Raw genomic sequence first — 17609 nt, forward strand, 5'->3', positions numbered from 1 at the left:
TACAGAAGAATGGAACTTTTAGGAAGCTCTCAATGTATATATTATAAATAGTTACATAGGAATGGAGGTATCACATTTGTTGATGTGACAAAGTGTCTAGCTGCAAAAATAGAAATGGACGCACCCACTAATGCTGGAAACTTACCTAGTAATTATTGCTTCTTGAAGCGTACCACAATAATACCACAGCTACGCTTGACACTAAAGTTTGCATGCTTCAGGCTCCTTCCAAGCATTGGAAAATGTATATAAAACTGATAGCCCTACTCCAACTGATACAATTTTAAGGGCTGCATTGGTTCAGAAAAATCAGTGTCAACTGAATAAATAGCTATACTTTCACCAGTATCAATTTTTACATCTAGCACTTTGCAACAACAACCCTGTCATTGTCATCATTGTCATTATATTATCGTCATCACCACCATCACACTGACCAGTAAAACAGTGATCAGTTAAAGTTGTTCCTCGTTTTGTTTCGTTCAGTCATCATCAAAAATTCCTTATAAAAAGGGAGGCACTGCATCATTATAACCCATTTATAATAAAATGGGAAGGATAATTACCTTACAATAATTTATTGTGTACAAATTACTGCACATAAGCTGCATCACAAATGTTCATATTACAAATATAAAACAAATGGTTCACTATATACACAACACTTGCAATACGCACTAGTTACTGTCCTGCAACTGTCTACTTGCTGCACCAATAACAGTATATTTCCTTTACTTTCCTGCTGCTACTCTCTTCATGTGATTAAGGGCACTGCCTGCCTTGAACCATTGTATCTGCTGTTCGTTCATTGTGTGATTCAACTGTATCTGCTCTTTCTTTCCATCTGCATGTTTCACTTCTGCCGTTACAGGCTGAAACAAATAGCAATATTTACAATTCTGTAGGCATATACATATTTTTAAAATATGTCAATACAAAGTGACAAAAATGACAAATAAATACTACTACTAAACTATCATATCTATATGTACATCCTGCAAAACACTGAAGTGCATGTCAAAGAATGCTTCCCACTTATCACATTAGGATTGCCTTCTGTTCCATTCAGTTATGGAATTCATAAAGAATAACCTATCCAGGGTGTAATTTATTTATTAATTAAATTCTGGCTTTCAGTTGCAGGAGAAATATATAGGAGGAGTCTAGTAATTCCTGGAGTCCTCACATAATGCTGATCCTTGAAACACTGAGTGACTTGTGGGACAGTTGGCGTCTAAATATGTTGTAAGATTTTACACACACACACACACACACACACACACACACACACACACACACACACACACACACACACACACAAAAAGAAATAGCCTAGGATGGTTTGCATGAGGTATCCTTCTTAGACTTAGTTTATTTTCCAGGTAACCAACCAAATTGAATGCAATCATTCAATATCATGCCCAAACAAACAGTTATTCCCAGGTATTTGTACAAGCTGGAGTCTAAAGATATTACATTTTTGCATTTTGCAAATTTCAGAATTTTACATTTCTGAACATTCAAAGCAATTTGCCGGTCTCTGCACTACTTTTGAATCTTCTTAATATCTGGCTAAATATTTCTGCAGCTATTCTCAGTGAGTACATTATAGGTAACTGTGTAATACGAAAAAATGTGAGGTTACTCTTAATACTGTCTTACAGGTCAGGAAACACTGCAGCTGCCTGACTGCCTTGACCCAGGGCTTTCAGCCACATGAGGTAAGTGCAAGTTGGGATTCATGTGACTGATGTTTTCAGAACCTATGCCGGCCTGCATGTAGGTCGTTCTGATTGATATATGTCACTCTCTCTGACCTTACAATATGTTCTAAAATCCTGCAACAGACATACGACAAGGACACTGAAAGATAGCTCTGTGAATAACTTCTGAACTGTTTCTTATGGACTGGTGTGAGCTTTGCATTTCCTATTACTACATACAAAATTTTGGTTGACGAGTCTTTGGTGTATTACGGTTAAAGAGGGGGCTAACTCTGTCACATATTTATATCATTACGTGACTAACCCAAGGCACAGTAAACTGGTCCCAGTTGCAGATTGCCTACATAACAGCTTCCATGGGATACAAGAACTTTATTTTCAGTATGTCATAATTTTTGACCAAATTTAAAATGCTGCCATAATCTACTGATTAAAGAGTTATAATTTTACATTACAGGTTTAACCCAGCAAAACAAGTATTGCATTTAGAAACTGTGCATATTTCTTAAGCCAGCACAACCAACAGCATGCAAATGTCTTGACTACATTCATAAAATACTAGAGAATGAAAGGATTTATTAAGTTCCAACATACTGAAAACACACCTATACAGAACTCTTTCTTGCTTATACACTTAAGATCAAATATTTAACGCATTAAATCACTTGTAAAGCAATCAGACTTTTGAAACTGTTTTATACCTGGAAGCTTCACTGGCTGCGTAAAGCATCTGACAGGGAACCTAGAGCTTGGCTCAGTTTTAGCAATTTCAACTGCTTCTCAATTGACACAAATTAATCCCCTTTGCAGTGGTGTGGCAATTAAATTGTGACACCACTAATGGAAATTCATTCTATGAGGGGAAGTCAAACAAAAACCTTAAATATTTTTTACTGAGCAGAAGTGGAATAGAAATGTATAATTTTTGGACACAATCTCCCTGTCGAACAACAACCTTCCTCCGATGCATAGGAAGTACATCGATTCCTTTGGGGGGGGGGGGGGGGGGGGGGGGGACTTTTTCTGCGCTTGTGCACAGCCACTTGAGCACCAGCAGCTGCGCCTCTTCATCTGAACGAAATTTCTTCCCTCCCATCATCTCTCTTAGAGGTCCAAACATGTGGCAATCGCTCAGTGCGAAGTCTGGTGAGTCACGTTGGATGTGGCAGAGTATAAAAGTGCAGGTCATCGGTGGTTGCAAGTGTTGCATGGGCAGTACAAGGCTGAGTATTGTCATGCTGCAAAATAACACCCGTAGTCAGCAGTCCATGGTGCTTTGAATGTACTGCAGGCTAAAGCAAATGACTGTGTCCAAAACTTCTTGAGTTTTGGTAATGAGGAATGGCATGACTCCTTGCCTGCTCTCTTTTGTTTTGATTTGGTGGTAGTGTAATCATGTTTCATTTCCTGTAAATGATTCTTGCAAAGAAGCCATAACCTTCAGCTTCTGAGTGCCGCTCAAGTTCTTCGCAGATGTCAACCTGTTGCTCTTCCAGTTCTAGAGCAAGGTGCTGTCGCATCCATCTAGCAAACACTTTGAGAAACTTAAAGACTTCATATTTATGGCTATTTTATTCATTGTCACATGGCTTCAACTGCCACAGTAGTTGGGTGTCACAAGGTGCTATGCCGGACATGAATGCTGAGCGTCTGTCACAGAAATCGTGCCATGTCTGACTTTTCCACTCCACTCGCACACTTGCAGCAGTGATTGACATGTGTCCCCATACTGGAACTTCATTTGCTGATGGATTTCAATAAGTTTCATACCTTTGCTGCTCAGAAAAGGTATGACAGGATGCTGCTCTTCCTTGGTGCATGTCACCAGATGGGAAACCATTTTGAAGAGGTACTGTGGACACATTTCACTAGTCTGTAGTATGTTGCCACCTTGCAAAAAGGGACATTTGAAGAACAGAATTCAGAATTTCTGCTTTTGCTTTGCTATTCTGTGCTACTCAAGAGTGTCTGGACATTAAACTTGGTGCCACTCATAGCCTTCACATATGATCAGAAATTTTTAGATTTTGTGAGTACTTTAGAAAAGATTCTGTCATGGTTGTTACTGAAGGCTTTACAATTTCCCCTTTACAGCGCCAAACATGATCCTCTAAGCAATGCTCCATTTATACTTCTGTGCTTTCTTTTGTACTCCCATTGAAAGGATCCCTTGACATCCCACTCACACAGTCAAGTGTATGAGTGGTGACAAATTCTGTATTTCCTGTAATGTGGACAGCATAGTACCTTAGCTGCATTTGATATCCCTGGTACATGTCTCGGTACGTTTCTTAACACACCCATTTGCAGAATCTTCCAGTCACTTGATTTGCAGGTGCTTACAGATAGCGACTATTTCATCTCATGCCCAAGAATAACATTCATAGTGGGGCTGCACTGTAAACAACTATAAATTTATTTTGTCGATTATCTTAATTTTGTATCAGTTATAACACAAGCCCCTGTTAAGAACTGATTCAAATACACATAACATTTCTGTGTGATATATCTCCTTTTGTTTATGAGTATGAAGATACTCTGAACATGCTGTTGCCTACTAACTACAGTTGGCCATGTTTATTGCACCGAAACAACTTAACAACTGTTCGTACTGACTAAGGCCATCAGACATACTGAAATCGCTACTTCAACCAGTCACCATGCCGTGGCTCTTTAGAAAGTGAAGTAGTAGTAGTAGTAGTAGTAGTAGTACACTCCACTAGTTAGGTGCAAGCCGCAGGAGGTTTAACAGACTGGAGACAGCAATTTAAAGGGTGCAACACAAAGTGTGCTTGAATTGTGATTAACTTGCTATCTTGAACGTTTATCTCTTACAAATATTTAAGACAATATCTTAATTCTGCAGTGTCAATGAACTGATGAATGGTTCACTTTCACTACAAACTGTACATCTCAATACATGCTAGTAAATGTATTACTTAATACATGGACATCTTCCAGATATCAAAAATTTTGTTGATTATGATTAAGTTGTAGGTTATTATTTTACTGATGTACAAATATTTAAAAAATGTGTTTAGAAATTATTTCTACAAATATAAAAAGTGAAATAATAAAGTAGTTCAAAATAAGAATAAAACCACTAGAAATTGTGTTAAACATATTCTGTTCAATTTTGAGGGGGTCTTATGAAATTGTTAAATTTATTATTATTAATTGTTATTTACATAGTGTGTGTGTGTGTGTGTGTGTGTGTGTGTGTGTGTGTGTGTCATTAACATGACTGCTTGAATTGCATTTTTCACCCATGTGCAGTAAATGTGATAAATAGTGAATATAAACTTCTATTTATCATCTTACTTATGTACAAATATAAAAAAATATTTTTGTAACATTGTTAGTATTCCATGCTGGATTTCCCATTGTTTAAATATAAAGTCCTGCATCTTTCATTCAGGGTGTATACGTGGACGAGGAAAAAAAATCCCTAGATTTCCCGGTTAAAAATACACTTTCTCCCGGATGAAAAAACACTTTTTCCGTATTAAGTAACAGCATACTTTTCCTCAGAACTGTAAAACTTATCAATCCTTTCAATGGTTGTGGTTTTACACACCGGCGTAGCATTTCTGGGCACTTTAGAAAACGAAACTCTGGGGGAAAAGCACGTTTTGGAAAGATGTCTGATGTGCAGCAACATGTACACTGCATATTTTTGTATTACGAAAGTATAAATTTGAATTCCACCAAACACTGCATGTTACTTTCCGAAGAACTGAAATCGAGATTGCGATGCACTTTTGTAAGCCAGTCGTAGCTGATGTCAGCGATCTCGCCAGCCGATGACAGCGTATATTCAGAGCATAGCACACATGATGTAGTCAGCCAATAGCAACATCACTTAAGTAGTGCGAACACACAAATAGGAAAAAGTAACAGTTTAAATTAATATACATAGTGTTGCTATAAGAAAAGAAAAGTTTTTACGTATAATATTGGTCTCTTAAGATCAATAAGCTGCAAGAAAAGCTAAGCTTTCAAACATAATGTTGATCTTTTTTGCGCATGTTGCACTTTAAGATACATTACACAAATGTGCCAGTAAAATTTGTAACAATGACATATATGTCTGATCTTCTGGGCTCGCAAATATTATAAATGGTCATTGTCAAAGATTTTATTCTTGAAAGAGTCAAACGCTCTGTGATTTAAAAAATTCATCAGACATTCGCACACAGAGTTCATCTTGCTTAAAAAGAAATTTACTTTGAAAGTAACACTTTCCAAACAACCATTCGGAATATTTTCTCGCGACCTGTTAGAAACAGATTCATTTCAGTAGTTGCCAGATAGCGCTGGAACAGGCTTCACTGCGCTTGCGCAGCTACGGTGACGCAGGAAGCCTGTATGTTTGCATTTGTAAAACATTGAAAGATCTTACAGTATGTCGTAAAAGAAACTAGACATTAGAGGATACTCCAAGAGCATGGGAATTTTGTGAACCATAATAAAATGCATCATTTGGCTTAAAGTGCACATCTGTATGTCCAGATTCAGATGTAAATTTTCTTGGAGTACCAGTACTGTATTATCTCATGTTTGGTTCTTTATTAAGGCATAATCCCATACGTGCTAGAAGATGGGAATGTGAACTTGAAATGCAGCGAATAGTTGAAACTAGCCAATAGTGTGGAATGAAACACTTTGTTCAAATAAATTGACTGGCTCAACAGAAAATATTTCTCTAACAAACCGACAAAAATAACTTAATTGTTCTGCAAGGCGATTAACGCTTGACTGTCAGACAGGTGGAAACAAAATAAAATCTGAAACTAATTACATATTTTAGCCTTCCGTAGTTACGTGAATGTATTTTAATTCACTTGATAGCTCCCGGTCACAGAAATCCGATTTGTTTTCATTTGACGTGAGAGCAATAAACAAAGAGGAAACAGCAAAATCACTTAACGTAAACACGGGTCACGTGTAAGACAAGTTATCTGGTCTTAAGTGTGCCAAAGTGCAGTGCCACACCTCTTCACACAGCGTTCTTCCATCGCATGTCTCTGTATTTCACTCTGTGGAATTCCAACCTGTAATATTTTGTAATGGGTGCCATCAAACTATATTCATGCCAGTGGAAATGAAAATGTCCTGTGGAACCTTTCCTGCTCCCAATCGGCCGGTTTGACATCCTGTCCCTCTTTAAAAAAATCTCACAATTAATACTGGATGGGATTATTTGTAACCGGCAGAACAAGAACTCTTCAGAAAATCTGCAGTCTTTACAGCATATTAGCTAATAACTTGCTGTTTTGTGTGAAATAAAATTAAATATAGGATACATTAAACGAGTAAAGGCAAGAGACAAGCAAGACAGTAGAACACATTTCTTCAACCCTTAAGTCCTAGCTTTTTTTCTCTCTAATCTTGCCACAGCTTTATATGGCGTACTTTACTTTCTGGGAAAGAATCTATTACCTCATCAAAGTTTGTCAATGTTTTGCTACATGAAAAAACAAAATGACGTTGTCTAACACTAGAAAAGCTGTTGATACAAATAGTACCCAAGACAGGTGTGGTTTCTCGATCTGATTACGTGTATTTTGTCACTGTCTGCTAGATAAAATGAAATACGCCTGCCTAATATTGCAGCAATTGTTACACACACCAAATGAACGAGACTGTTTTGGCACAAACGGTCATTTTTATAACACCACAGAATATCATTCATGAAGTACCAATATCAAATGCCTATTAGGCCTACTACAAGAAAAATGCTTTATGTTAGGAAATAGTTTCACATTTCATTCATACACTCTGGTTTCTGAAGCATGAGATTGAAACGTAGTAGTACGGAATTTTTATATAAATTTGGATATTCTATCGTGCTTTGTGTGAGTCCCTGTTTCTTCTCCTTCCACGTTCTAACAAACAATCTTGTCATCACTAATCCTCTAACTATTCCTGCCGGTGTCAAAACTTATTCTTCGGTTAACTTCCCTAACCCTGCCACAATCACCGGTTTAGTTACCCCGCATTTATTCTCCGGTTAGGTGGTGTTATGTGTTCGTACAACACGTTTTGCGCGCTACTCCCAGAACAGAACTTTAGCGGCTGCTAGCCAGGGACTGTATCACCGGCCGTTAGAAGTGTAGCGGTCTGGCCAAATATTTTCTGTCAAAATTTCATTTTCTTGGATACACGGAGGAGACAATACAGAATCTTTTTCGCCTGTTATTCCCGTTAGCCGTTTATTTCCACTGTGGTAGTCTGAATCTATGGAATTCGCTAGTAGTTATAACAACGCTGATCATTTGCAAACCCTGTCAACCACATAAACAGCAATTGGCCATCTCTTTTGACTGCAGGAAAGTTTATTTCTAGATGCGACAGGATTCTCCTGGCAGACATCACGTACACTATGCACGCATTCAAAAATCAACTTACGATTCTTTCAGAAATCAACAGGGATTTGCTCAAAATCATGTGGGTAATCGATAGACCAACGTGCGATCTGCCGCCTGGGGCAGATACAGAAGTTTGTCCCTGACCCCTAGTTCCGGGCCTGTTGCGCATTTGTGAATCTGGCAGCTTAGGCGCACCAGTAAAATTTTTCCAGTAAAATTTTTCCAGATGGCATCTGGCTGCCTGCTGCTACTGCTTGTACAGCTAACTGCTGCGCTTCTCTAGCCAGTAATAGGAGAAAGTACTACTCATATGCGACTCAACTGCACATGTGCATAAGCTCGATCGCAACTCCTCAAGCGAATCTAATGTAAACAGTTGTGACGCCATGCTCATCAGAGTCAATTTGTTGTTATGAAACTTTGCATAGTCTTCCTAAAGCCTTCGACACATTTTGCTTGGCAGACGCTTGTATGAGCACTGTGTTTTGTTGTGTATGCTGCATTTCCTTTGCAACTTCAGTTTTATTTTCTTTTTTTTTTGCTGCAGTATTATTCTGCAGTAGTGAGATACAGTAATATTCTATGTTAGAGTATTGGTTATTACCAGTCAAAGTTACAGAAATTTAACTGAAAACTAAAGCAATGAAAAATTCCCAGAATTCTAAAAAAATTCCCTGGTTTTTCCTGGTTTTCAACGGGATGAAAAAATTCCCGGGTTTTTCCCGGATCTCCCAGTTGTCCCGGGTCGTATATGCCCTGTTCATTACTAATATTAATACACAGCAGGAAATTAAATCAAATAATCTTCTGCATGACACAGGAACAATTTATACCTCATCAAAACAACCATGCCAATACTATGAAGAAGATATAATGGAGATCACGAAATAAGACGAGTCCAAATAATTATTTACAACTTTCTGATTGAAATTTAGATTCAAGTTCTAATATATTATCTTTTTGCTCCCGCTCTTTAAGCAGTTGAACAGTGAGCCACATTAGTTCACTATTACATTTAGGTTTGCAAAAAACAATTTTTTGTTGTCTATAAAAATGACTAGGTTTAGAAGTTTGAGTTTAATGAGGAAGAAATTATAAATGTAACTGGATCCTTACCTTTCCTGGTGCAAGATTTTTAAGACCAAGAAGTGAAATCTTATCTGTAGGTTGTATCTTGTCATAGTCTGCAGGATTAGCAAATGTGAGTGGCAATAGACCCTGCTTCTTCAGGTTGGTCTCATGGATACGAGCAAATGACTTGACAATGATGGCTCGACCACCCAGATGGCGGGGTTCCAGGGCAGCGTGTTCCCTGCTGCTTCCTTCCCCTGAGAAACATTTAATGTCAAGTCACATAAGGAATAGCATTCTACTTAATTTCTAACACAGAAGACATGCTTACACACTCTCAAACTTTCTTATTTAATATGTGAAAACAAAAAATGGCAAGAACAGATACATCTGACACCAGAGATTTAAAATTACTTTGCTGAAACAACAAGCTCTGGATTATGTCTCAAGTTCGACACTGACTGATCAGTTTATGACATAGTAGTATATGGACTACCAAAATGATCCAATACTGTTGGAAACAATCTAGCAGGTAAACATATCACGGTGAGGAGACCACTCGTTTCATTTAGCATAATGAAATTTTCATGTAACACTATGAATACTGATAAACAAATGCTGTGTACAAACTCTTGGAGCTGTTGAGAGATCCCACAGTCATATCACCAAACATGACATCCTTTCACTGTGTTCTTATCAGTCCATCAGTATCCATTCTTCAGTAAAAGTCCTTCAATTTATGCTGCCATTACAACTGTGCAATCATTTTTCATGCCTCTATTCAGAATTATTACCTACTGAACTAAAATTAGGGAACTTCGGAGCAAGATTGTCCCATGGTTCAGACTATCCTGTGTTGACACACCATCACCCCCATAACTCACAATTATTGATTTACCTCTGTTTCAGCAAACAAAGACATGCTGTATAATGACATTATCCTCAACTCATTAATATTTGAAAAAAAGAGTGAAATATTAATGACGAAAAAAAAGCAAAAATCAAGATGACAAATGGAAATTATGATCTCTGTCTCACTTCTGTTTTCCCTCGTGAAGGAAAAATTAACTTGCCACCCCCCCTCTCCTCTATGAAATGGCAAGAAGAGATTGTTACAATGTAACGTGAAGGCTTCTGTATGCCTTGTGACAACAGAGAGAAAACAAACTGGAGTGGATGGAATAGTCACTGCAACAACTCATTACTAATTGCTGCTTTAATGCCAATCCACTGCACAGTGTAAATAACAACTTGGAAAAGTAATGGATATGGTTTCTAGTGAAAGAGTTCCTGGCCATTATTGTTTATCTCCAGAAATACCTGGGGCCCACTGACTTTTACTTCACATTTTAATAGCTATCGATCATCTTTTCTTTTTACACACTGTGTATCTTGCCAGCAATACACTATGGAATATGTTATAAGTGAACTGGTAGTTCACTTCACTCTTTGACAGCATTAAGCAAACAAGTTAAGGTTTTTTTGGGGACAGTCAACTATATCTGCCCGTGCTCAACTGATTACAGTGTTGTTCTTCCACATTACTGAAGTTCTGGGTCGAACATCCATAGCACCTAAACGTTAAACACTACTCACTGCATTCCTTCCTACTTCACTTAGCAGCAAAGAGCTTACTTCCTTCTGGGAACTGGATCCTAACACCATAACCCATCCGAGTTCTAAGTGACATTACAAACAACAATATGGGAAGGCTAGATTGCTACTCACCACATACAGGTGGTGTCGAGTCACAGACAGATTCAATGAAAAAGAACACTAGAGTATTTCAGTTTTTGGACAAAGTCCTCCTTTGGAAATAGAAATGCATGCATGCAAAAACACACATGGCCACGGTCACCAGGCATTAAACCCCTACTGCAACTGTCTCTGATGTGAGTAACTGTCTAGTTGGGGAGCAAAGAATAGGTGTGGAGTAGGGATACAGAGGGATAACAGCGTAGAGATGGGAGTAGATGCTAGTTGCTACCTGTGGGAACATGCAGGAGGATAGGGCTGCCAGGTGCAGTGTTGGGAGTAGGAGGAGGGGGCTAAAGGGGAGGAAGGAAAGTACAATGTAGGTGCATTGGCAGAATAGAAGTACCGAGCGGGAGCAGGGAAGGAGATAGGCAGGTGGAGAACATGGATATTCTCCCTGGTCTTCCACCTGCCTACCCCCCTTCCCTGCTCACTTGCTAGTACTACACATCCCTTCTATCCTGTTAATGCACCCATACTGTCCTTTCCTCTTTTCTACTTCTTTCCTCTCCATAACCCCCCCCCCCCCCCCCACACACACACACACACACACACACATCCTCTCAATACCACTCCCAGCAACTCTATCCAGTCCCCAGCACATCCCTGGACACACCAACAGGTACCACTAGCAGCTTCCCCTACTCCTACCCTGCTATCCCCCTCCATCCCTACCCCACACCTATTCTTTGCTCCCACTCTACCCACCCCAGCTAGATTCTTGTTAATGTCAGGTTATGTTGCAGCAGTGCTTTAGTGCCTGGAGACAGCGGCCATGTGTGTGTGAGTTGTTCTAATGTGTATGTGTTCCCTATGTCTGAAGAAGTAGTTTATCCTAAAGCTGAAATATTTCTAGTGTTCTTTTACACTGCCCGTCTGTGACTCAAGGCCTCTTCTATGTGGTGAGTAGTTCTCTATCCTTTCGTACTGCGATACCAGTGTTTCACATGATTGCTGTAAAAGAGTCTTAACAAGGCACGAGATACCAGTTAAGGATACTACTCACCATAATTCTCATCTCCAACAGCTACCCATCTTACACCCTTCGCTTTGTAGGCTCTCGCAACATCTGGGACTGGTCCCCATTCACCAGTAAGTTGATTTTTCACTTTGTTCATTTCACCATTATCAGCATTCACAGCTCTAAAATTCGAGAAATAATCAATCAACCAATCACTAACTTATGTGCTTCATTACAACAACACTACAAAAGTAATTTACAAGGGCCAACCACAAAGCGAAGAACATTCTGCCATACCAAGATATTCTTTAATAATAATACAGAAACTGAATGGACATGTTTCGGCACATACTTTGTCTACTGTTTCACATTGTTGCCTCTGATATTAAGGCACTTCTTGTACCTTGACACCACTTTGTGTATGCCCTCATTATACCATGTGGCTGCCTAGCTATTCAAGAAGGCCACTGCAGCATCCTTGAGGTCTTCATCATTTGTGAAGCATTTACCAGCAAGGTTTCCTTCAGTTTTGGCAAACAGGAGGAAGTCCGAACATGCCAGGTCTGGACTGTATGGAATATGCTTGAAGATGTCCCACTGGAATTTCTCATGCAGCAAGGCTTGTGTCTGCTGGGCAGTACACAGACATGCAGTGTCATACAACAAAAAAATTCCATGCGAGAGCTTCCCGCTTCAGCAGTTCCGGGAAGCCCAATGAAAACATTCAGGGGTGTCACAGTGTGCATCACTATTGACTGTTGTGTTGCGGGGCATGAAATTGATGAGTAGTGCCCCTTCACTGTCTCAGAATACAGAAGCCTTCAGTTGTTGAGTTGATTCAGTTGGTCTTAACTCGTGTGGCTCCTTTGGTGACTGGCAACGATGCCACTCCATAGATTGTCACTCCATTATGAGGGTGTTATGAGTAACCCAGAGTTCTTTTCACGTAACAATCTGTTCAATGAACATGTTGCCATCCCTTTCTTAATATGCCAAGAAAGCTAATGCAGCTCCCATTCCTGCAGCTTTCTGGTCAGCTGTGAGCAACTGTGGAACCCACCATGCACAAATTTTGTGACATCCCAAGTGCAGAGTGACAATTTCACGCACAATTGAACAAGACATTTCCTGACATTCTTCATGCATGTTGCTACTTGTTAATCTTCTATTATCTTAAATGATGCAAACCATCTCGTGTTTCAGCACATCTGTGATGATGAAGGGCCACGCTGATCTATCTTTATCATGAACATTTGTTCTTCTGTTCTTAGACATTATGCATCGCTTTTGGACACTGGCTACATTCATTAAACTTTTGAAGTAAATGATAAATCTGCAATGAATGTCACAGAGTCTAATATTTTCCACCTGCAGAAACTGAATAACACCTCGCAACTCTCAGTTGGTGAGATTCATAGTCAGCATAGCCATGATCACAGCTATCTCTGCACTTACCGTGTAACCAGGTCCTAATTACAACCACACGCAGTGACTGCCGCATCACAATAAACCAAAAACAGTGAGTGGCTGCTGCAACACAGATGTGTGGACTGTGACACAAATGTTCTTTACTTTCTGGATGGCTCTTATACCTAAGGTTCAAAAATATAAACTAATTCTTGTAATATTTTTATGTAGTTGTTCAACTTATTGAGAACGTATAAAAAGACTAAGAGAAGTACTTTAAAGAATTTTTTGAATTAAACTTTTATGAGGCTTGCTTGAGAATAATATACATAAACACTGCTTACAGGAGAACATTTATACAAAACTCTTCTCCTGTTACAACACTACCAAATGAATATACATTACAGTCATTATCATTCAACTCAGCTTGCTCAGAAATTGACATCACCTATTTTATTGTGTGCTCCCACAACTCATTAATTGATACTTACATGTTTGGTTAAGTTCATAAGCTTCCTGTGTAACCAAGATTAATATTGATCTTGACATTTTATGCATCATTGAGGAGATATGAACAAAAATTTGCTGCTTTCGTCTGTTACGGTCCCTTTCTCTCCTTTCACAATATTGCAGAGGGTGTTACAACATAGCTAATATAATTTACTACAATCAGCACTAAAGTCATGCATACTCTGAACTGCAGCATGAAGCATGAATTACTGCACGCACGCACACACACTCACCCACACCCAGTAGTTACTGCTTCCCCCTCCCCCCCCCCCCCCCACCACCACCACCACTCAATTGAGGACATTTAAAGTGTGAGAAAATGTAGGGATTAGAACATACTGATATGCGATTCATCCTGAAATACTGTTTATGCAGCAATAAAATTACATACCATTATCTGAATATATATTTGCGTGTGTGTTAAAAGTAATATGAAAATGGTTGCTGGTGACAACCAAAATCTGTAATGTTGTGAAGTTACCATGCAATCTTGTTAATGAATAAAATAATATTTTTAGGGCATTACCACAATTTTCCAACCAACCTTTCACAGTATTATTGAGCTGCTATCTTTCCTGAAAGCTTGTTTTAATATAATATCTGCTTTATATTCTTATTTTTCCTCCAGTTTTAGAAAGAAAGCGAACTTAATGATTTATGAATATCTTACCCTATGAACATGTTATTCGAAATGTTATCGAGATGGCCACGATACTTCAGCCATGGGCCTGCTGCAGAGATGTGATCAGTTGTGCACTTGCCCTTTACCTGTAACAATGAAAATTGTGTGTCTTTAGCCTATATTGATATTAAGGTCCTTGTTTGATTACAAAAGCAGAAGCTAGTAGAGAAAACAAAAATAATACAGTCAAGCAAGGACACTAGTGATGTATTCACAATGGTGAAATTATGAAGAGAGAACTGCACAAAATAATACTTTAAGTTAATACTTCATAAACTGTCAAACTTCAAATACAAGAAGCTTATTTATTTATGTTCCACCCTCCTAAACCACTGGACTAATTTCAACCAAACTTGGTAAACATATCACTTAATGTCTGGAGATAAACACTGTGGGGGTAAGACCTACCTAACTTCAGATGGGCAGGGGTGGGGGTTAACAGGAGAGGAACAGAGAAGGAGAAAAGAACAGTGGGTGTGCCAACAGAAAGCAGTGCACACTGAGGGTGAAGCGAAGGAAATCATGAGGAAGTGAAAGGACAAAGGGGGCAGAAATGGGTGGAGGGTACGGGGAGAGTAGGTTACTATACGTTGAGCCTGGGATGACTTTTGGGAGTGGAGAATGTGTTGTATGGATAGCTCCCGTCTGCACAGGTCAGGAAAGCTGGTAGAGGAGGGACAATCCAGATGGCTCCAGTTGTGAAGCAAGCACTGAAATTGGGCACGAAATCTAAAAGCTGCATATTGTGCCACATGGTGATCCATTTTGCTCTTGGTCACAGTTTGCCAGTGCCCATTCATGCTGGTGGACAGCTTAGTCATACCAACATAAAAATCTGAGCAATGATTGCAGCAGAGTTGGTATGTAACATGGCTGCTCACACTGGTGGGAAGAGGAAGTGCTGGGTGGGTGGACTAGGCAGGTCTTGCATATGGGTCTCCCACAGGGATATGATACTTGTGGCAAGGTGTTGGGATTGAGAGTAGTACAGGGACAGAATAGGATGATGTGGAGGTTAGGTGGGTGACAACATGCCACTTTAGGAGGGCTGGAAAGGGTCTTGGGTACGAAACACTGATGAGAGATGTGGTTCAGCAGTTATAGTCTTGGGTCACACGATGTGACAAAGGAAACACTATTTTGTAGCTGGTTCTTGGGGATGGCGGGAGGTTTGGTGGTTGTTGGGGATCCGACACAGGAAATATGTTTGAGGATTAGGTTTGGGAAATAGTGTATCTGTGAAGGCCTTTCTGTAACATTCAGCATACTATGCAAGGGAGCTCCCTGTTACTGCAGATATGCTGTTCCCGGGTGGTCAGGGTGTATGGGAGGGATTTTTTGGTGTAGAAGGGATGACAGCTATCTAAATGCAAGTTGTTGGTTGGTAGGTTTAACATGGACAGAGGTGTGGATGGAGGCAGCAGAAAGGAGGTGGTCAGTTTCCAAGAATGTTGGGTTGAGGATGACCAAGTGAAAGAGATGGGAGAAAAGGTGTTGAGGTTGTAAAGGTATGAAGCTAGGGGGCCCAGGTTCAGATCATTAAGATATCATCAATGAACCTGAACCAGAAAGAGGTTAGGGGTTTGGGGATGCTAGGAAGTCTCATCATCATGTCTGTCTGCAACTCAATGTTTCATCTTTATTGTGAGTAGCAATCTATGGAAGAAGGTTCAAAGTTTTGACACAGCTGCACTGTTGTTTGTAGCAACACTGTGATTACACCAGAAGAGAAATTATTGTGCATGTAGGAATTTGTGCAAAATGAAGCCACTGTTCAAGTGCAACGTGCATTCCACCATCAATTCAGCAAGAAGCAGATTTATGACTGGTATACAAAATTCTTGGAAGTTGGTTGCATATGAAAAGGGAAGAGCACTGGTTGGTGACGCACATCTGATGAAAATATCGAGCATATCCGAGATGCGTCCATGACAGGTAGGTGAGGAACTTCAAACTTCCTCAAATTAATCAATGTTTCATTTACTGGGTAAAGCAAACTGCCATAATATAAGAATTTGTGGCTCACAAATCCTGGCATCATCGTTGAACATGAAAGAGACTCACCAAAACTGAATGTGTTTCATGTTGTTTCTGTTTACAAAGTTTATGGACTTTTCCTTTTTGCAGAGTCACTGACACAGGAATGTAATACCCGGACATGCTGTAAAACTTGTTGTTTCCTCACTTTCCAATAATTGCATTTTTATGCATGACAGCACTCCATTTCATTTTCACCTTGAGGTGCGGTGATATTTTAACAACACCATGCCATAACACAGGAATTTCCAGAAGTGGACAACAAGATCTTTTTTTTTATTGCTTTTGGCTTCCCAGGTCACCAGACCTCATACCTAGCAATTTTTTTTCTGTGGTGGTACATAAAAGAATCTTCGTCCCACCTATGGTAGCTGCCCTTCAAGAACTAAGAAACTGAATTGATGAAGCTGTCCATTCAATAAACAGAGACCTGCTGAATCGTGTATGGAATGAAATGTACTATCATTCTGGTGTTTCACTAAGTGCTTCTGTTGAGTGTATGGTATTGTGTGATTGAGTGTGTGTGTGTGTGTGTGTGTGTGTGTGTGTGTGAGAGAGAGAGAGAGAGAGAGAGAGAGAGAGAGAGAGAGAGAGAACATGAAACTTTAACCTTCCTCTATTCAATTACATGTGCAAAGAGTTTCTTTTTTCCATAGTTCACCTGTAATAAAATCAGTTCTTTCCTTCTGAATCACCCATTACTTTATTGTTAGTATTTGCTACATATCACTGTTACAAAATACTACTGCTTGAAAACTACCATTCACTCTTTAACGCCACAATCCAAATATTTCTACTCTGAGCACTATCATTGCACTTTTTTTCATTAGTTTCCTCACTAAGCACCCTTGCTCCACCCCAGTCACACTTCCTTGTGTGTTGAAACCGTTCAGAGTTACTTTTTGCCCTACTCTACCTCCCACCAACACAATGTGTTATCTGCTAGATAAGATACAGATATCAGCAATGTTTCTACTGCAGCAAACAATACAATTAATTCTACTATCACTGAATCACATTTCTGAAATAACCCAAACTGGTTCAGTAAACATACTGTCAGACTGTTCAACCAGTGGTCGCTGACTTCAGTT

General features: G+C 39.4%; 1 protein-coding gene across 1 annotated transcript in view; it reads right to left on the reverse strand.

Moving 5' to 3' along the window:
* Window positions 1–562: 562 nt before the first annotated feature.
* Window positions 563–17609, reverse strand: part of LOC124775007 (probable aconitate hydratase, mitochondrial) — a 108968-nt gene continuing 91921 nt past the window's right edge. Inside the window, 4 exon segments of the mRNA XM_047249760.1 lie at window positions 563–872; window positions 9212–9423; window positions 11928–12064; window positions 14470–14567. Of these exon segments, the coding sequence (XP_047105716.1) occupies window positions 732–872; window positions 9212–9423; window positions 11928–12064; window positions 14470–14567 (588 nt within the window). The 3' untranslated portion in view covers window positions 563–731.

The sequence above is a fragment of the Schistocerca piceifrons genome, chromosome 2 (assembly GCF_021461385.2).
Source record: "Schistocerca piceifrons isolate TAMUIC-IGC-003096 chromosome 2, iqSchPice1.1, whole genome shotgun sequence".
NCBI lineage: Eukaryota > Metazoa > Arthropoda > Insecta > Orthoptera > Acrididae > Schistocerca > Schistocerca piceifrons.